The 22,553-nt window shown below is 39.1% G+C and overlaps 1 protein-coding gene across 6 annotated transcripts in view; it reads right to left on the bottom strand.

The window, feature by feature from the left end:
* Positions 1-12,298: 12,298 nt before the first annotated feature.
* RAP1GDS1 (Rap1 GTPase-GDP dissociation stimulator 1) overlaps positions 12,299-22,553 on the bottom strand; it is a 191,143-nt gene continuing 180,888 nt past the window's right edge. For all 6 annotated transcript variants that reach the window (XM_003929532.4, XM_010340132.3, XM_003929533.4 and 3 more), the window contains 3 exons: positions 21,638-21,764; positions 18,944-19,072; positions 12,299-14,156 (listed from right to left, as the gene is read on the bottom strand). In XM_003929532.4, the coding sequence (XP_003929581.1) occupies positions 14,029-14,156; positions 18,944-19,072; positions 21,638-21,764 (384 nt within the window). In that variant the 3' untranslated portion in view covers positions 12,299-14,028. The remainder of the gene's footprint in view (positions 14,157-18,943; positions 19,073-21,637; positions 21,765-22,553) is intronic.

Genomic DNA, 22,553 nt, shown 5'->3' with positions numbered 1-22,553 from the left:
TTTAATAGTTTTACTAGTTTATTTACATTCCCACCAACAGTGTAACAGTGTTCCTTTTTTGCCATATCCATGCCAACATCTATTTTTTTTTTTAATTTTTAGCCATTCTTGCAGGAATAATGTGATATTTCATTGTGGCTTTGATTTGCTTTTCCTTGATCACAGGTGATGTTGAACATTTTTTCATATGCTTATTGGCTATTTGCATATCTTCTTTTGAGAATTGTCTATTCATGTCCTTAACCCACTTTTTGATGGGATGATTTGTTTTCTTTTCTTGCTGATTTGTTTGAGTTCCCTGTAGATTCTGGATATTAGTCCTTTGTCAGATGCATAGATTGCAAAGATTTTCTTCCACTCTGTAGGTCATCTGTTTAATCTGCTAATTATTTCTTTTGCTGTGCAGAAGCTTTTTAGTTTATCTAAGTCCCATCTGTTTGTCTCTGTTTTTGTTGCATTTGCTTTTGGGTTCTTGGGCATGAAGTCTTTGATACATAAGGACTCTCATAAACTCAAGGTAAAGTGGTAGAAAAAGATATTCCATGCAAGTGGACACCAAAAGTGAGCAGGAATAGCTATTCTTGTATCATACAAAAAAACTAAAGCAACAGCAGTGGCCTGGCATGGTGGCTCAAGCCTGTAACCTCAGCACTTTGGGAGCCTGAGGTGGGAGGATGACGAGGTCAGGAGATTGAGACTATCCTGGCCAACTTGATGAAACCTTATCTCTACTAAAAATGCAAACATTAACTGGATGTGGCAGCATGTGCCTGTAATCCCAGCTACTCAGGAGGCTAAGGCAGGAGAATCACTTGAACCTGGAAGGTGGAGGTTGCAGTGAGCCAAGGTTGTGCCACTGCTCTCCAGCCTGGTGACAGAGCTAGACTCCGTCTCAAAAAAAAAAAAAAAAAAAAAAGTACCAGGAGTTAAAAAAGACAAAGAGGAGCATTATATAATGATAAAAGGACTAGTCCCACAAGAAAAATCACAATCAGAGATATATATTCACCTAAAACTGGAGCTTCCAGATTTATAAAACAATTTCTACCAGACCTAAGAAGTGAGATAGACAAGCAGCTTAGTAACAGTGGGGGAATTCAATACTCTACTAACAGCACCGGACAGGTCATCAAGATAGAAAGTCAACAAAGAAACAATGGACTTAAGTTCATTTTTCTAGAGTCTAGTTTAACAGATACTTACAGAACATTCCACCCAACAACTGCAGAATATACATTATATTCCTCAGCACATAGAACATTCTGCAAGATAGACCACATGATAGGCCACTGAACAAGTCTCAACAAATTTAAGAAAATCAAAATTATAACAAGTTTTCTCTCAACTACAGTGAAATAAAATTGGAAATCAACTGCAAAAGGAACCCTCAAAACCATGGAAATACATGAAAATTAAATAACCTGTTCCTGAATGACCAGTGGATCAACAGTGAAATCAAGATGGAAGTTAAAATGTTCTTTGAACTCAATGACAATAGTGACACAACCCGTCAAAATCTCTGGGATACAGCAAAGTCATGCTAAGAGGAAAGTTCATAGCATTAAATGTCTGCCAAAAAGTCTGAAAGAGCACAAATAGAAAATCAAAGGTCACACTCAAGGAGCTAGAGAAGCAAGAACAAACCAAACCCCAACTCAGCAGAAGAAAAGAAATAAAGAACAGAACTAAATGAAATTGAAACAAACAAACAATACAAAAATGAAAGAAAATGCTGGTTCTTTGAAAGGATGAGTAAAATTGATAGCCCATTAGTGAGGTTAACCATGAAGAGAAAAGATCCAAAAACTGAATTGGAAATGAAAGAGGAGATATTATAATCCATACCACAGAAATACAAAAGATCATTGAAGGCTACTAAGGACACCTTTACACATATAAACTAGAAAAGCTAGAGCAGATGGGCGAATACCTGGAAATATGCAACCCACCTAGATTAAACCAGGAAGAAATAAAAACTCTGAACAGACCAATAAGAAGCAGCAATATTGAAATGGTAATAGAAAGTTATCAAGAAGAAAAAAAGTCCAGGACCAGGGAAGTTCACAGCTGAATTCTTTTTTTTTTTTTTTTTTTTCTTGAGATGGAGTCTCACTCTGTTGCCCAGGCTGGAGTGCAATGGCATGATCTTGGCTGACTGCAACCTCTGCCTCCTGGGTTCAAGCGATTCTCCTGCCTCAGCCTCCTGAGTAGCTGGGATTACAGGTGCCCACCACCACACCCAGCTAATTTTTGTATTTTTAGTAGAGATGGGGTTTCTCCATGTGGTCAGGCTGGTCTTGATTTTCTGATCTTGCGGTCCACCTTCCTGGGCCTCCTAAAGTGTTAGGATTATAGGCAGGAGCCACCTCGCCCAGCCCACAGCTGAATTCTATCAGACATTCAAAGATTTGGTACCAATACTATTGACACTATTCCAAAAGACAGAGAAAGAGGGAATCTTCCCCATATCATTCTATGAAGCCATTATCACCACAATACCAAAACCAGGAAAGGACACAACAACAGCATAAAAAGGAAACTACAGACCAATATGCCTGATAAATGTAGATGCAAAAATCCACAGGAAAATACTAGCTAACCAAATTCAACAGCATATCAGAAAGACAATCCAGCATGATCAAGTGGGTTTCATACAAGGGTGTATTCTGCATCCCTGAATACTTAACATTTGCTAGTCAATAACTGTGTTAAACCACATAAACAGAATTTAAAACAAAAATCGCATGATCATCTGAATAGATGCTGAAAAAGCATTTGACAAAATCCAGACTTTATTATTAAAACCCTCAGCAAAATTGGCATAGAAGAGAAATACCTAAAAGTAATAAAAACCATCCATGACAAACCCACAGCCAACATTCTGCTGATTGGGAGAAAGTTGAAAGCATTCCCCCTGAGAACCGGGGCAAGACAAGGAAGCCCACTTTCACCATTTCTATTCAACATAGTGCTGGAAATCCTAGTCGGAGCAATCAGACAAAAAATAAATCAATAAAGGGCATCCAAATTGGTATAGAGAAAGCCAAACTGTTGCCGTTTGCTGATGGCATGATCATATATAGAGAAAAACCTTTTCGAGACAGGAAGTCATGCCAGTGCATGGAAGGGCCATGAGGTACACATGGGCACGTGGAAGGTGAAGGAGAAAGGCCGGGAGCTAACCAAGCCTACAACCATCCCCTCTGCCTTCTCTAAGAGCTCAGTCTCAGACTATCAGCAAAAGACTTTGGATGTCTGAGAGAACATGGCTTTTAAAAGGATGGTGGCGGTGGGGGATGGTTGTGTCTGGGGCTGTGCCCCATATGCTGGGCATCAGGGTATCCTGATGATTAATCCAGAGGATGTGTCAAGAAGGACTCCAGAACGTTTAGGGGAGCAAAAAGGTCTCTGAACCATTCTGGGAGATAATGTCTACTTTAGAGCAACATCTGGGAGCTGGGTGGCTCGGGATGTCTCATCACTTGAAGTACAGTCAGTGCTTTACTTGGCAAGTGCTAATAGGTCCCTGAGTCAGAACTCAGTGGCCTCATAAAGGATGGAGGTGGAACAGAAATCCTGGGGTACCAATTCAGGAAATGGCCACCTAATTGACCAAATAAGGTGAGGACTGTTGTTGGCCAGGCCACGCTCTGAGGACTTTAAGGAAAGGAACATTGCCCTTGGTTCTAATAGCCAGTGATTTTCCACTCTGGCTGCAGATCAGAATCACCTTTGGAGCTTCACCAAAATTCAGATGCCCAGGCTGCAGCTCCAGGGTGATTTGATTCCCTAAGTGTTAGCTAAAGCACAACTTTTTTTTTTTTTTTTTTTTTTTTAAAAAGACAGGATGTTCCTCCGTTGCCCAGTCTGGAGTGCAGTAGCATGAGCATAGCTCACTGCAACCTCTGCCTTTCAGGCTCAAGCAATCCTCCCACCTTAGCTTTTAAAGTAACTGTGACTACAGGTGCACACTACCACATCTGACTAATTTAAGCATTTTTTTGTTTTTAGAAAAAAAACTGTTGTTAGTGTTTCCTGAGGACCCTGAGGTGGCACAATGATGTGTGAGTTTAGAACATGGCGAATGGACACTGAGGCCTGGGGGGTTCAGTTTGTTTATGGAGCATCCCCTGTACTCATGGCTCAGCTGGAATAAGAACCTACCCACTGGATATCTCCTCCTCAAGACCTTCTAGGTGCTTCCAACCAAATGTGTGAAAGCCAACTCATTTCACAGCAACCCACTTTTCCTCCTTTTGGTTATTATCACCACCATCTTCTGCCCAGTCACCCAACTCAGATACTTCAGAGTTATCTTCTTTTTCAATCTCTAGCCTCATAAAAGTATGCCAGAGCTTTCCTCTCAAAAAATCCTAGTTCAAGTATGAAAAATTGTGAAGTGTTGGAGATGTTACCCTTCTTGCAAGCTAGTAAGTTAGCCTGCCACAGCTTCACAGATGCTGAGAGAAGGCCTGAGACTCTTGGGTCAGGCTGAAAGGACTTTATTATGCATTCACCTCTGGCAAAATGAATTTCATGTTTGCAATAGTTTCTCTTGCTTCACAAATCCCACAGGGAACAGTGGCCCAGATGGTTACTGCACACACAGCGAGTTTATGCCCCAGCAAAGAAACTGAGTTTAGGAAACCCCCGTCTCATAAAGGGGTCTGCAAGTGATCCTGACCAATCTTTGCCCCTGAGGGAGACCTTATCTTTATTTCTGTACAGTAAAAATAAATCTGCCTGTCCCAGGGAGATACTGTCTCTATCTTACAAGGCTGTTTGGTATAAAAACATCCTTGGAAAGGTAGTTGAAAAGACAAAAACTGAAGCTGTCTTTCACAGAGGTATAGAAACAAAAGATATCCGTGGAGAATTGTCTCCCAACATTAGAAATTCATCACGATTACCTGTGAATTTCCTTTCTGCTAGCCTGCCCCACCCCCATTAGTAATAATTCTGGTTTATTATTGTTAGACCAAAACATAAAACAAACATACCCATTTTTTATGTAGAAACCTTGGTTTTTTCATTATATAATACCAAGTTTAAATGGCTAATGTTCACTTCCTGACCCTGCCATCTGTTCTGCTCTATTTTCCCAGCCTTTACTTTTGCTTCCTCCCTTCCTTCCTACGTATGTACTCTCTGCCCTAAGGTGCCCAGGTAACCCAGAGTCACTTCTACAGAGCCCCATAACTCTGATCACGCCTTGGTTAAAGCCCTCACTTGTTTGCTCAATAGTCAGGTTTACGTTTATCTTCTCCCAGCACCGTGCCTGACATAGTAGGTAAATCTTTGGGTAGTGAAGAAGGCTTTTGGGTTAGGAAGTCAGGCTGTTTGGGGTGTTTTGGATTAAAGCTGGTACCCCAGTTGTTTAAATCTTTTGGACTCTGTTTTCATGAGTTCTGTGGCTATGGCCTTTAAGCAGAACAAATTGTCCTGGGGCGATTTTGATACATTAATGACTGGCTTCATGAATCAAGATTTTATTCCACTTCAAATAATGGAAGACCCTGCATGAGGGCTTTCAACAGGCAGGTGTGTGTGTCTCCTGCAACCAGCGTGAAGGTTTTCAGCATAGAGCAGCTACTCCAGTTCATTGATGCTCCTGTGGACCCAGACTCTGTACCTTTCTGCTCCGCTGTCCTTGAGGTACAGGCCTTTATCCTCAGGTTTGTACCTAATGGTTGCTAAAGGGTTGTTGTACTTCTTGGGTCCATATTTGAGGCAAGAAGGGGGAAAAAAAAAGGAAAAAGTGAAAGGGCAAACAGCCTTTGCCCAGCAGGTCTTTGCCTTTCTATTCACTAAAGGATGCCATATCCAGAGATTTCTATAGAACTGTAGCACTAGCTTGGGAAGCTAGAACATTGGATTATTTTAAGCTTAGCATACTAGTTCTTGAACAAAATCGGGGTTGTTAATAAGGAGAGCTGAATGTTGAAAAAATAATTCATATCTGTTACCAAGACATTTTTAACACATTGATGCTATGTTCTTTTTCAGATATGGCAGGGATATAGGCGTTCTTGCATGTTTTTGGCTTTGGGTTGGCCACCTCTAGCAAACGTAGGCTTTGGCAACTATTCCTCTGCTGTTGCCATGTTCTAGCTCCTGGTCTATGCAACCCTTGTTGGCTTAAGTCATGGAGAATTATCTGGTCTTTCTTGAGTCTATTGGGAATTGCTCACTCTGGGGCATATAGGGAACATGCTGTTCTTTGGTACATGCTGTCGTTCAAACATTTAGGAGCAAAGTGTTTATTTTCATTGGGATCTCGGCTGGGAATGGAGCAGAACTTTTAATTGTATGAGCCCTTCAAAATCAGGAGGCTCATTTCTGTGGGGTTGGCTATAAAGAGGAAATTGTGGTTGGTTAGGTTAGCCTGGGAGGTTGGCAGGTATCGTCTGTGTTAGGAATTCTCCAAATGAAGGCCTCTAAGAGCAGAGTGCAAAAAGCTTGGGTGAGCAGGGTTCCATATTGCGTAAGAGCCCCTGACGCATGGGGATAAAGAGGATGGTGAAGATGCCTTTGGCTTCAGGAGAAGGGCTATATTCCTGACACAGCTAAGGGGCTTTCTAAATCCCTGCAGTTGCCACAGCTGCTGCCAGCCCTGTGAGAGGAGAGGGGATAGGAGGGCCAGCACCAGCTGCCTCCTATCAGCAGGATGTGGTGAGTGCAGGCTTGGGCGTGGCTTGCAGCTGTTCTCATGCTCCTGCCACTTGTCAGACTGCAGCTGTCACTGACCCTCAGGATGGCAAGTCTTTTCTCTGGGGGGTCTAAAAGCAGTGCAAGTTTGCATAGGACATACAGATGATTCTGGGTCTAATATTTGGACCTCCTTTAAACTAAATGACCTTTCCCATAGTGCTGTTCTCTGCCCCTAAAAATCCATTTTCCTTTCTCCTGCTCTGGAAGCAGGACAGCCTCCATCCACAGGGTCACAGATGCATAGGCTTCCAGGGAATATGCAGTTTAGGTGAATGACCAGGTAGGGATCTAATCTAAAGGGGGCCCCAGCCACATGCTCCTCTCCTGAAATATAGAGTCCCTGGTTGTCAGATCTCCTCTTTTCATTTTAAAAGAAAAGCCAGAGAAACAGATTTCTATGCAAAATCACTTACATTTTAAATGTTTAAAACTATTTTTTCTCCTTTTCTTCTTCCTTTTAAAAAAAGTAACATACGGACCAAACGAAACATGTGTGAGGGCCCCTAGTTTTCCATCCCTAGTCTATAGAGGAAGAAATGGGTTGGCCAGGTGACAGAATAGTCAAGAGTGTTTAATGATGACTCTTGCGGAAGAAGAGCCTCTCCTCCCTTACCCTCCCCTCTCCATGTGAGTGGTGCCTGGAGAGTGTTTATCAGCTTGGAAGAAATCAGAGTGGTGGTTTGCAGGTTTGGTTAGAGGTGCAAATATGTGTCTAGCAGTTGATGGCAGTGCTAAGAGGCAATTAGACTCCAATTAGCTAAACATCAGTTCCATGGGTACTTGTAGGTGTGCTCTCTACCTCTTCTGGTACACTCTGGTCCCATTCTGATACATTTGATAATAGGGTGGTGGTAGATGTTGAATACAAGTGATGTAATGCTTGGATGCCCAGGAGGAGGTGCTGTTGTGGGTTCCCTCGGGAGAGTGGAGAGGGCTTGACTGAAGTCGAGTGTCCAAGAGGTGACGAAAAGTACAGGTGTATCAGGAAGGGTTGCACACAGCTGGGGCAGCTCTGCCACACTGAGATACCGATCAGGTTCCCTGAGGAAGAAAGGATTGGGCCTCGATTTGGGATTAGGGGCAGAGCATAAAGGGACAGACAGGTCACATGGTTTTTAGTTGAGGAACTACCCTAGCACCTGAAAACACAACCTTGTATTTAGGGTTTGTTTTTTAAAACTCAGAAAATGTCTTAAGTGTCTAGATGCAGAAAAAGGTTAAGTAAAATTGTGGTGCAGCTATATAATTAAAGAATATGGGAGTATGGTGACTCATACCTATAATTTCAGCACTTTGGGAGGATCACTTGAGTCCAGGAATTCAAGTCTAGCCCGAGCAGCAAAGCAAGACTTCATCTCTGGAACATTAAAACAAAAACAAAACAACAACAACAACAACAAATGCTGGGAGTAGTGGGTGATGCCTGTGGTCCCAGCTTTTTGGAGGCTGAGGTGTATCGCTTGAGCTCAGAAGGTTGCGACTGTGGTGAGCCAAGCTCGCATCACTGCACTCCAGCCTGGGCAAGACCCAGTCTCAAAGAAAACCACAAGGAACACAACAAAGAACAAAAAATATGCAGCTATTAAAAATGAGGTTTATAAAAACTTCATTAGTTCTTAGTAATGTGAGAAATTACTTATTAAGTGGCGGAAAGAAAAGATATAGCCATGCATGGCACAATGCTTCAACCATGTAAAACACACACTGGGCAACTGCTATAGGAAGCATCTGAAGCTTTGCATCAGAAGTTAGACACAGGTGTAACAAAGCATGCTTTCTATGAACTAACTGTCAGATCAGATTATAACATACAAATGCAAGGCTGTTCTCTCATTAACAGGAAATGAATTTTTGTCAGATGTTTTTCTCAGGTCAGTGAACATCTTGTTTTCGCTTGTAGTGGCTTACGGGAAGTAACGGTATTTTAGAATCATGTGATGGGGTAACAAGAGGACAATAAGTAGGCGAGTAGGAAGCAGAAGACTTGATAGTTATTGCTTTGGGATATGATGAAGCTAAATGGACACTCTGCTGTTACTTCCTTTAACTTCTGCTGGGTACTAGTGGATGAGGCTGTGTGGGTGAAAAGAGCAGAATATGATTCATTAACACTTCTACTTTTCTTACCTACGCAAAAAAGGAAGTCATGGCAGAAGCATGGTGGAGAGTGGGTTGTATTCTGGAAACCTAAAACGGGACAGTGGGGCAACAGAACTGACTACTGATAGTTGGCTTTAGTTGGAATTAGGAACTATTTTGGGTTCCTGCAAAGATAGGTCTGAAGTCAAAGCTCCTATGGTTAATATTTCTTCACATTATCTTAGAATTCTATTCAATTACCCCTTCGTTAAGTGTTTTAGGTATTTGTCTGATGTGCCTATGCTAGACACAAAGGAACTAAGCACAGGGATGTTGAGTAGAACTTCCCTGAAAGGAGGTGAAGGTCAGAGGTGCTGTAATAACTACTGTAATAGTAATGACTCTCAAATATAATTTTGAATAGATTATCTATTTTTTAAAAGACCTGTCATTACATTTAAATTGTATGTACTGAAAGCCTGGGTTAAGATTTAACATTTTTTAGTCTGAGCACAGCGACTCACGCCTGTAATCCTAGCACTTTGGGAGGCTGAGGTGGGTGGATCACTTGAAGCCAGGAGTTTGAAACCAGCCTGGCCAATGTGGTGAAACCGTTAACACAAAAACCCTGCTAAAAACAAACAAACAAAAAGCCTGGGCACGTGGTGCATGCCTGTCATCTCAGCTACTTGTTTGGCTGAGACATAAAAATCACTTTAATCTGGGAGGTGAAGGTTGCAGTGAGCGCCACTGTACTATGGCCTGGGCAACAGAGTGAGACTCTGTCTCAAAAAAACAAAACAAAACAAAACAAAACAAAAAACTTAAACAATTTTAAAGATAAAGTCTAATAAAAATCTTTAAAGTGATATAATTTTTAAAAATTCAAAACCTGGAAACTAAGAACCTTCAAAGTGTGACAGGATTATGCTTTAGTTTCTTGATGATTTTAAAAAAAGAAATCTAGCTAATTTTTAAAAAAAATCTTGAAACAGAACATTCTCTATATATGTGCCCTTCATAAGTGATCAGCACTAAACACTATAAAGTCTACACAAGAGTGAATGGGGTTATCACTGTATATAATTAAGCAGATTAAAATAAGATTGCACATGTGCCTACCAGCAAAACCACTGATCTCTGGGCCATGGACTAGTTCCATAATTAATACTCTGCTTTTTCAGGTGGTAGTGGGTACAAAATTCAAGTCACTTGCCACCTGAGTCCTGACTAATGCCTTTGATAGCCTACTTGCTTCATTTTTGCTCCCTGAAAGCTCAATTTCATTATCAATTTGTGTTGATAATGCTGGAGGAGACTAGGGAAACCATTAGAGCCACCTGTGAGAAGTGGGTGCTGTTCATAACATCACCCTGGTTTTTTTTTTTTACAAAGTGGGAGCCTCTATATATCTCTTTGGGCAAGTATGACAATACTAAGGGAACAAAGATCAGAAGAACTGTAGGCAGCAGTACCTACCTGGCTTAAAGTTTGTTTGATAATTTGGTTCCAATATGTAAAAATGAATTGTCATCATATTAAGTAAGTTCCTGTCTAGTGTTATTAATGGGAGGGACATAGATGTGTATTGTCCATTTTCAAAGTGTTGTTAGATAGAATCTCTGTGGCTACAGCTGAAAAACTCAGTTTCATTAAAATTTTATTTTATTTTGAGATGGAGTCTTGCTCTGTTGTCCAGGCTGGAGTGCAGTGGCATGATCTTGGCTTTTTGCCACCTCTGCTTTCCAGGTTCAAGCAATTCTCCTGTCCCAGCCTCCCAAGTAGCTGGATTACCTAGGTATGCACCCTGACGCTTGGCTAATTTTTGTATTCTTAGTAGAGACAGGGTTTCCTGACCATGTTGGCCAGGCTGGTCTTGAACTCCTAACCTTGAGTGATCTGCTCGCCTCAGCCTCCCAAAGTGTTGGGATGATAGGCATGAGCTGTTTTGTTTCCACATTATAAACTATTAATAGGCACACTGTTTTCTGTTTGGGGTTGTTTTTTGAATCCTTTTAGTTGGGAATCCTGCAGCAGTGAGAGGGGAGTATATAGTTTCGTCCCTAAGGTATCACAATTCTGTTTAAAAATTTCAATTGTCATGAAAATCCTAAGGGAAGTAGAGATTATTAAACTTGTCATACTGATGAGAAATTGGGCCCAAAGAATTTAAGTAACTTGGCTGTGGCCACACAGCCAATATGTAACAGACCCAGGATCTGACTACGGATTAGACAGTATCCAAAGACCATACTCTGTGCCCTATATCACCCTTTTAAAGTATACAACACTTTCATTATACACACCTATAAAACATACTCTTAGGAAGCTACGTGGCATATATGTATTTGTATGTATGTATGTAGGCAAAGTTAGAGATCATACCTGTAAAAAAAGACCTCAGTTTTCTTGGCTATAGCTATTAAGATTCATGCCAAATATTATTACGTGCTTTTCAACAGACACTTACATAATACAAATGTTACAGTGGCTTTTAAGTTTACTGATTCCAGTTAACAGCTGGATACAAAGGGTTATGCTCACGTAAGTAAATGTCTTAACATCTACATATCCTCACCTGGTATGTTCAAGAGAATTACTATTAAGCCTCCTAATTACACCAAAGAGCATTTCTGTTTTGAAGTCTTCACATGTAGCATCATTCAGATCACTTCAGACTAAATGCTTGCACATGAGAATTACATTCTATTCAAAAATAATTTTAGATGAAAAAGTCTTCTCTATATCTCCATTCTTATCAGAGAGTATGCTCAAAACATGTTTTTATCAAGAAAAACACCGGGTTATGGGCTAGTGTTTGCTTTGAGCACAATGAGGTTATGGTCTCGGTGAGTGGTTAGCATGACTCAAGTTGCTAATGGGGTTGGAAGGAAAGGGGTATTCTAGTGCATTGCACTCAGGCATCTTCTTTGCTTGAATTCCTGGCCTTTTCATCTATGGCTCAAAATGACAGTTAAAGCTTTGTTGTGCTATTCCTCCTATCGTCTCCCTTAGAATGTACTCTTAGTGGGTAGCAAACAAATTTAACAGTGGCCTCTACAACTAAGATTAGGTGGCAGGAGATATGGGATGCAATGGCACATCACTGTACCATCTAATTTGGTGGCCCCTGTGATAAGGGGACAGCCTTCTGGTCTCTCTGTAGAATGATTAGTAATTTTAAATGCACTTTATTTTGCTGGAGATGGGAGTTCCTAACATATTAGCAAATTGATGGCTGGCAACTGGCCCAGATGGGTAACTTCTCTCACATCTATGAATTTAGGATGCTTTTGTTAAAATGTTTTCCCTAAAGCCAGACAAACTATCAAATCTCAAACTCTCTATCAGTCAGTCTATCTTTCTGGAATTAGTTCAGACAGTCTGGAAACTTCATGGATATAGGATTCATTCATTCATTCAGTCAACAAATATTTGTTGAGCATCAATAGCAAGCCCTATTCTAGGAGTTGGAAATACAGACAAAATATACAAACAAACCAAATGATGTCATTATAGCTTCTTATACTATTTATTAAGTTAATATGAACAGTTATGCAACATTAGTCTTTCAAAGCCTATAATAAAATATAGTCCACTATCCAGCCCAGGAGAAAGACAACAAATAATATCATTCTTATAGTAAGTAAGTGTAGCAGAACATAAGTCAAGATTCTTTACCTCCATAGGATTTTTTCGTTTTTATTTATTTATTCTCCATCAGGATTTTAACTTACTTGAATTATAGGTGTTTTAGAGTCAAAAGTCCAACTTGGATTACCCACGGAGATGTGTAGCATCTCATGTTAAAGAGGAAGGAGCTCCTGCCACCTCTGTGGCGGCCCTTTCTACTGTCCTGCAGTCCTTCTATATTAAAGTCCCTCTTGCCTCTTAGGGCAGTAGTCGTCAAATTTGGGTATGGGGAGAAAGGCAGGTGGGTTACAGGGAGGTTTTGATTAATTTACAAAGATTGTGTTTCAAAGCTCTAAAAACCCATTTGATGGTGGCAGTGGCAGTGAAAAGTACACTATATTTCGCCAAGGTTGGGGGGTCTTCTCATTTCTTGAATCTTGGCTTTCTCATATCCTTTAAAATTGCTGCAGTTCTCAGTGGGAAAGTGGAGGTGGGAAACTAACAGCGATTGGTATGAGGCCATCTGCAGAATCAACTGGACTGGCTACTATGGCTTTTATAACCTGCCTTCCTTTCTTTAGTCCAGACAAACTTATTTCTTCATCTTTCCCTCTGTGTCCTGCAAGTGTTAACATAAGATTTAAAAGGACTATGGAAGATAAAACTTCTCACTTTCTAGCTGAATAATGAAAATCAGCCAAAAAAAAAAAAAAAAAATCCATTCTTCAATGAACCATATACTCAATTTACTCAGATGAAAACAAATGCCAAATAAGTTTTACAGACAAGTGCTGGACAATGTTGATTGATTAACTGGTAGAAGTAGTTCCTGGGTGAAACAGCATATGTATCAGAAACTAAAATACAGGCAAAACACAAATGTTTTATAATAGGGATTGTAATAGCAATTCTTCAACCCCTTAGTTTCACACTGAAAACTACAAATGTTTTTCAGTATTGGGCTGGTCAATTAAATATGGAATCAGAAACCTCAGAAGGTCTTGCCAAGTTTGTGGCGGCAGTTTCAATAGTCTACAAAGGAAAAAGGAAAAACCATAGGTTAAAGAGTAAGAGCACTGGAATTTTATTTAATTCTAGGTACCGTCGGTTTGACATCAGTAGGAAAGACTAATGAATAAGCAGCCATACAGCTTTTTTTGTTCACTGTGCTTCCCAAGCACCAAAAAATGGAGCTATTTTTCCTATTCAGTTTCAACTTTAATAACTAGACAGATCCTGCTGCATTGTTTCTAGTTTACCAGTACATCATTATGTAGTTTACTGCATGTGTGGAGCAAGTCATTATGTAGTACCAAGTTTACGTCATCATAGGACTACAACATGCACATTCTACTTAATGTAGCTCAAGCAACAGGAATACGAGAGAACAGTTATGGGTGGAGACTTGCCTTTGACAAAGTCATGTTCACACTAACTATGGGTTTAGAAATCTTACTAGGCAAGTACCTACAGCAGTTCTTCAACTGGTATTAGAACATTACATGCATGCACAAGTGGTATGGTAGAGAATGAAGTAGAAGAGGCAGCTGGATGGAGGATGGAGGGGAAATCAGAGATGGGATGATGCCGTGTATCGGGCAGTTCTCAGCTTTCCACAGTAAGTCTCTGCTCTGTGAGAGAGGCCTGCTGGGCAACACTTTTGTTCTCATGACTGCGAAGTTTGGATACAACATCTAGAAAGGCCAAATCCTGCACTTCCTTATGTAGAGATTCTGGAAGACAAAAAAATAACAGATATGATTCTGTTAGGTTGTTTTGATATTATTATACAATGTATTCAAAACATACACCCAAAATGTTTATTTTGACAAGACTAAGCTATAAAACTAGGAACAATTCTGGAAAAAGACGTAGCAGTAGCCTAGCAATGTCTTTCTTAGGAACGTATTATAACTAAAAATAAAAACTTAATTTTTTTAAGAAATTAAAAACAAATTTAAAAAACTTTTTTAAAGGTGGGGCCTCGCTCTGTTGCCCAGGTTTGAATACAGTGGTACAGTCACAGCTCACTGCAGCCTCAAACTCCTGGCCTCAAGAGATCCATCCAGCTCAGTCTCCCAAGTAGCTGAGATGACAGTTATAAGCCACTGCCCAGCTACTTGCCCAACTTTTAAAAAGAAAAACGAGATATCAAATGCTACAGTGTAAGACTGCTTACAATGAGTTATAATTGAACATAGTTCATTGTATGATCTCAAGGTTTGGTTACATATAACCCTATCACCATTTCAAATATGAAGTCCAATGACTTATCAAAAACCTTAGGATATGTTTCAGATTAATTTTGTGGCAAAAGAAAAATTTATACTTCATATCCTTCAACAAATTTCTGTGACACTGGACTCCCTTTTAGATTTTTATCCTTTTCTTCCTGACTTGCTTTCTCCATTTAACTTCAATTATAAGAAAATGTAGGATTCCTGCTAAGATTCAGAACTGTTATATGGGAAGAGTGAAGTCTGATAAGCTTAACATAATCAGTACTACTGAAACTGATGTGTTTATTTTGATAAGACTGACATAAACCAATGAACCAGTGTTTTTAGTACTATTAGAAAAATCCGCCGGGCGCGGTGGCTCAAGCCTGTAATCCCAGCACTTTGGGAGGCCGAGGCGGGTGGATCACGAGGTCGAGAGATCGACACCAGCCTGGTCAACATGGTGAAACCCCATCTCTACTAAAAATACAAAAAATTAGCTGGGCATGGTGGTGCGTGCCTGTAATCCCAGCTACTCAGGAGGCTGAGGCAGGAGAATTGCCTGAACCCAGGAGGCGGAGGTTGCGGTGAGCCGAGATCACGCCATTGCACTCCAGCCTGCGTAACATGAGTGAAACTCCGTCTCAAAAAAAAAAAAAAAAAAGAAAAGAAAAGAAAAATCCATCCTAAAATTCATATGTAATCTCAAGGGATCCTAAATCTCCACAGCAATCTTGAAAAAGAAGAACAAAGCTGAAGTTCTCATACTAACTGATTTTAAAACTTAATACAAAGCTACAATAATCAAAATAGTGTGGTACTGGTATAAAGAACTACAATTTGGGCCAGGCGTGGTGGCTCACACCTGTAATCCCAGCACTCCAGAAAGCTGAGGCACGCAGATCACCTGAGGTTGGGAGTTCCAGACCAGCCTGACCAACACGGAAAAACACCGCCTCTACTAAAAAGACAAAATTAGCCAGGTGTGGTGGCGCATGCCTGTAATCCCAGCTTCTTGGGAGGCTGAGGCAGAAGAATTGCTTGAAGCCAGGAGATGGAGGTTATGGTGAGCCAAGATCAGGCCATTGTACTACAGCCTGGGCAACAAGAACAAAACGCCACCTAAAAAATAAAACTTCTTCAATTCTAAAAATGGACAAAGACTTGAATAGACATTTCTCCAAAGAAAATATACAAATGGTCCACAAACACATGAAAAGATTCCCATCATTAATCATTAAGGAAATGCAAATAAAAAACACAGTAAGATGCCACCTCACACTCATTAGTCTGGCCATTATTAAAACACAGCAAACATTGGTGAGGATGTTAAGAAATTATAATTCATGTGTACTGTTGGTGAAAATGCACAGTGGTCCAGCCACTATGGAAAAGTGTATGACAGTATTTAATCAGTACAAACAGTATTTAATTAAAAAAATTAAACACTGAATGACCATATGACCTAGTAATTCCACTTCTGAGTATATACCAAAAATAATTAAAACAGATACTCAGAGATATTTGTATACTAATGTTCACAGCAGCAGCATTATTCACAAAAGCCAAAAGCCAGAAATGACCCAAATGTTCATGAATTGATGAATGGATAAACAAAGTGTGTAAGTACATATGATGGAAAATTATTCAGCTTTAAAAGGAAATGAAATTCTGACATGTACTACAACACAGATGAGCCTTAAAGACCTAAGTGAAATAAGCTAGACACAAAAGGATAAAAGTTTATTGTAACATAAATATGTGGTGCCTAGAGTAGTCAAACTGATGGAGACATAAAACAAACGGTTATTGCCAGAGGCTGTGGGAGGGGTAAAAATTATACAGTTTAATGGCATTAGGGAGATTCACACTGCTGTGCAATCATCAGCATCCATCTCCAGATACAAAGAAGCAAATGGAAATTTTTATATTATAATATATAATTGAAATAAAAATAGGTTCAACACCACAACAGAGAGGACAAAGGAAATAATCTGAGAACTTCCAAGTAAAACAATAGTCTGCATAACAAAGAGAAAATAACCTGAGGGTGAAAAAGAAGAACAAAACCTCAGGGACCTGTAGGACTATAATTAAAGATCTCACATTAATGTCATCAGAGGTCTGGAAAGCCCCTAATGGGGCTGAAAAGTACGTGAAGAACTAACAGTCACAACATCCCAAATTTAGCAAAAGATATAAACCTACCAATTCAAGAAGCTGAGCAAACTGAAACAGGATAAACCCAAAGAAGTTCACACCAAGACACATCATAGTTAAATTTCTGAATACTAAATGCAAAGAAAAATGTTTTGAGAGACAGAAATGACACCTTACCTACAGGGGAAAAAAACAAATAGGAACACAGTGGATTTCTCATCAGAAACCATGGAGGCTAGAAGAAAATGGCATGATAGTTTTCAAGTACAGAAAGAAAAGAACTGTGAATTCAGAATCCTATACCGATTTTCTCTTGAGAATGTCACTTCCCTTTCATTACAAATGAAAAAAACATTTGGTAAAAATTTGTTGCTAGCAGACCTAAGTTAAAAGTATGGCTAGAGGAAGTTCTCTAAACAGAAAGGGAATTATTATAACAAAACAAGAAATCAAAAAATGTGAGTAAATACAGACTTCCCTTTTCAAAGAGTTTTCTGAAATATGTTTGGTGGTTGAAAGAAAAGTTGTAACACTGTCTAATGTGATTCTAAATATATGTAGAAGAAATACTTAAGAATGATATATACATGAGAGTCTGGGTGTGATGGCTCACACCTGTAATTCCAGCACTTTGGGAGGCCAAGGTGAGGGGAATCACCTGAGGTCAGAAGTTTGAGACCAGCCTGGGGAACAGGCGAAACCCCGTTTCTACTAAAAATACAAAAATTAGCCAGGTGTGGTGGCAGGCATCTGTAATCCTAGCTACTCACGAAGCTGAGGCACAAGAATCACTTGCACTCAGGAGGCAGAGGTTGCAGTGAACCAAGACTGTGTGACGGCATTCCAGCCTGGGTGACAGAGCAAGATTCTGTCTCCAAAAAAAGAAAAAAAAAGATATATGTGAGGAAGAGTAAATGACTAAAAAATGTGCAGATAACCCATAGGAAGTCAGAAATAAGAAATGGGACAAACAGAAAACAATAAGATTGTAGACTTACACCACATCAGTCATCCCATTAAATGTAAATGGTCTAAATACACAAATTAAAAGGGACTGGTAGAGTGGATTAGAAAATGTGACACAGCTATGTGCTGTATATAAGAACTTACTACAAATATAATAATACAGCAGACTGAAACTAAAAGACTGGGAAAAGGTCATGTGAATATTATTCAAAATAAAGCAGAATGGCTTCTTGTAGTGGGACATGAAAGAAAATAGTCATTAAAAAAAAGCAGGAGTAGCTGTTAAAGTCAGATACAGTTGATGAGAGCAAAGAAAAATACCAGAGAGAGGGACATTATACGATATAAGAGTCAATCCCTCAAGAAAGCACAGCAATCCTCAAAATGTAGGTACCTAACAAGAGAGCAGAAAATTATGTTAATCAAAAATTGGCAGAACTGAAAGGAGAAATAGGTAAATCTACAATTATAGCAGGAGACTTCAACACTCCTCCTCTTGACAAATGACAGAACAATTAGCTGGAAAACCAGGAAGACAGGAAATTCAACACCAGTACCAACAGAATCAAAATACAGGTGTGTGCCACCACTCTTGGCTAATTTTTATATTTTTGGTAGAAACGGGGTTTCAGCATGTTGGCCAGGCTGGTAATGAACTCCTGGCCTCAAGGGATCTGCCCACCTCAGCCTCCCAAAGTGCTGGGATTACTGCCATGAGCCACCATGCCTGGCCCACTAAACAAATTCCTTAGTTAATATCATGGCATACAAAATCAGAACCTGTACCTACTATAAAATAACATTTTAGAGTTCATGAGATGTATTGATTTTGCAATACTGAATGTCATCTATATTTGCTATGTGATACTTTCTATCGTAGTAAGAATCTTTTGGGAATATCTTCAGTGAAAAGTAATTCTATTATACAGTTGTGTGGCTAGAAAATACCAATGTAGTATATATTTCAAGACAACTAGAAGAGAAGATTTTCAATGTTATCACCATAAAGAAACGGTTAAGTGTTTACAGTAATGGGAAAAAAGTAATCTTATAACCTCCATAAACTAATTTCTACTGGTTTTAAAACCTAAAGCCATCATTTACTATTACTCTATATTTAATATTTAACGTGAACTGTATACTTATAGACATCAAAAAATAGAAGAAATACTTACCAGATCCCATAAGAGCACATATCAGGACCATAGAATTATATTTGATTTCAGGAGCACTTCTCTCATCTGCTAGCAGTCTGTGTAAAATCTGTACAAGTTTAGCACTTTCTAGATCTTTCTCAGCAGTGCCTACAAAATAAAACAATGTATAAGTTATATCTACTGTGTATGAACCCAGTACCCTCAGCATGAACAGTTCTTCCTTTTCCAGAAACTGATCATATGAAACCTTCCAAATGGAAGTGATAAATAATAATGACCTAGATAAATAATATTAAATTCAGACCATGTGGAAAGAGTGAATAGAAGTAGATTTTAGTAGACATTTCAGGTGTTTAAGCTTAATATTTAATATGAAAACATTTCTTTTAATATGAGACAGTTAAGACTTATTATGGAAAATGTTGAACATATACAAAATCAGAACAGATGGTATAACAATATACATTATGTATTTATCATCTTAAAGAATTACCATGGCCAATCTGTCTCATTCACCTACTCTCATCGCAAATTATTTTTGAGTAAATCTGATAAATCACATAATTTCCTCCACAAATGAAAGATAAGGACTCAATGCAATTTCAACCAAAATCCTAACAAGATTTTCTGTAGAAAATAGACAAACTTATACTAAAACTTATAATGAAAGCCACAGGCCCTAAAATAGCTAAAACAATCTTGATAAAGATGAATAAAGTATGAGGAATTCCTCTACCCAGTATTAACGCTTATTCTATAACTCCAGTAATAAAGATAGCATGGTATTACTGGTGGTGACACAGACACTTATATCAAAGGCACTGAATAGAAGGCCACAAAACAGACTCACACATATATGATCAACTGACTTTGATGATGGTACAAAATCAATTCAGTGGGAGAAAGACAGCTTTTAAACAAAAGGTGCCGGTACAAGTAGACATCCATAGGACAAAGGAAATGAATCCTAACCTAAACCTCATACCTTATACCAGTATTAACTCAAAATGGATTACAGACTTAAATGTAAAATATAGAACTATAAAACTTTTAGAATATATAAAGCATTCTCAAAACTCAATAATTAAAAAAAAAGAAAATGGGTAAAAGACAAAAATTGGTAAAAGACAAATATTTCACCAAAAAATATACAGTTGACCCTTGAACAATACAAGTATGAACTGTGTGGGTCCACCTATACTTGGAATTTCTTCTCTTCTGCCATCCCTGAGAGAGCAAGACTAGCCCTTCTGTTCTTCTCCTTCCTTAGCCCACTCAATGGGAAGACAACGATGAAGATCTTCTTGATAATCCACTTCTACTTAATGAATAGTAAATATATTTTCTCTTCCCTATGATTTTCTTAACAACATTTTCTTTTCTCTGGCTTTATTATAAGAACGTAGTATATAATATACAAAATATGTGTTCACTGATTGTTATTGGTAAGGCTTCCAGTCAACACTAGACTATTCAAGGAGACAGATATCCTATACACCTTCACTTGATCATTACACACTCTATGCACATAAAAAAAAAATACTCACATTAGTGTTTCCTCTTTCTGGAATCAAGTTGGAGGGTCTATTTGTCCCAGTGTGAAAATTATGGATATAAGTCATCAGTGGGAATTAAGAGGCTATCAGTTAACAGTATTTACCCAAATGGCTTTGAATTGGATAGAACATCCCTACTAAGTGTAAAGTACTCCTTTGTGTAAAGCAGCCTTAGGCCTTAACCACAGGACATGTGACTCTGTTACATTATCCCTGACTGTCTCGGGTTGGCTCCTAAGCCATCTAGTTTATGAATAGCATGCTATTCATAAACTAGATGCCTATGAATTAGCTTCTCATGAAGAATTCTGCTCATTAGAAATGCTATGTTAGGGTTGGGCATGGCGGATCACATCTGTAATCCCAGCAATTTGGATGGATCACTTGAGGTCAGGAGTTCAAGACCAGCCTGGACAACATGGTGAAACCCTGTCTCCACTAAAAATATAAAAATTAGCCAGGTGTGGTGGTGCATGCCTGTAATCCCAGCTACTCGGGAGGCTGAGGCACAAGAATAGCTTGAATCCAGGAGGCAGAGGATGCAGTGAGCTGAGATTGCGCCATTGCACTCCAGCCTGGGCAACAAGAGCAAGACTCCTTCTCAAAAAAACAAAGAAATGCTATGTTAGACCGAAACTAATTGAATTATTTAGCCTCTGCTTTAGGGGAGTTCTGAATGTAAAACACACAGGAGTAAGGCAATCCTACCAAGCAACAGAAATCACAGTGATCGAGATGCAGAAGGAGAACAGCAAGAATTAGTAGTAGATAGAACCAGCAGAGGTGGAAGAGAAAGTCCCGGTCACTGGGAGAGTAGCAGAATCTTCATGTGCTGTCAAATTCTAAATATTGTTTGGTTTCTCTGTGAAGCCTGCTGAAAATGTTTTCTCTATTCTCTAAGTGGCTGTAACTTGAAACACTATTTAAAAGTTAAACTTACCTTAATACATTGCCCTAAAAACGTTACCAAAAACACAACCAAAGGGGACAGCTGTAACAACCTATATAGAATGATTTTCCATAGATTCAGAGAATGGTACAGACACACTAGCAAAATGCTTTCAGTCAAGTTATGTTTGACTTCAATTCCATTTCTATGCTTCCTTTTATCCAAGATAAAAATAGAAGAAAATAAGTTTGTCACTGGGGTACTTACCCAATTCTAAAGCTGCTATTAATGCCAAAGCAACAAGGGCTTCATTCTGCATTATTACATGTTCACTAGTTGCCATGGTAACTAGATGCTTGATGCCACCACTCTGCACAATGGTTTTAATTACATCCTACAATAAATAAATATCACAGAATTATAAACTTTAATTTTAAACGTAAAGAACATGCATTAAAATCAGTCAACTCATTGTTGAGTGGTTTTGCGAGTGTCCTGCATGAATCATTTGATTTAATCACCGTTTTTCCCCCTCCACAGAAGAAAAGGAAAAAGCTTTTAGCTTTAAATAAATTCATCAAAAGATGACAACTTAAATTGCCTAAGTAGAAAAGACCACTGTAGTTCATATTAAAAAACAGGAGGCTTAGAAGCTACCAAAGCCAAATAAGTAAAAGTGCTATTGCCTCAAATTCTGACCTACCTTAGGACTGACAAACAAGAATAAAACTTGGAATTTAAAAAAGTTCTCGGCTGGGCATGGTGACTCAGGACTTACTCCCAGTGCTTTGGAAGGTTAAAGGAGGATTGCTTGATACCAGCCTGGCAACATAGCAAGACTCCACCTCTACAAAAATAAAAAAAATTAGACAAACATGGTGGCACACATCTACAGTCCCAGCTACTCAGGGTGCTGAGGTGGGAGACTGCTTGAGCCAGGGAGCTCAAGGCTGCAGTGAACTATAATCACGCCACTGCATTCCAGCCTGGGCAACAACAGAGTGAGACCCTGCCTTTTTTTTAAAAAAAAAAAAAAAAAAAAAGGTTATTTTTAAATTTTCACGATAGTGCCAGGTAGTTCTGGAGATGTTCCAGGTAAAGCTTTTATAAAAAAAATTATTAAGGACTTCTTACCCCTTGATTTGATCTTACAAATTTAAAAACTGAATTACATGCAAAAGGA

The sequence above is a fragment of the Saimiri boliviensis genome, chromosome 3, assembly GCF_048565385.1.
Source record: "Saimiri boliviensis isolate mSaiBol1 chromosome 3, mSaiBol1.pri, whole genome shotgun sequence".
NCBI classification, from domain to species: Eukaryota; Metazoa; Chordata; class Mammalia; order Primates; family Cebidae; genus Saimiri; species Saimiri boliviensis.
Note: the sequence above shows the minus strand (reverse complement) of the source record. Positions and strands in the feature narration are given on the sequence as shown.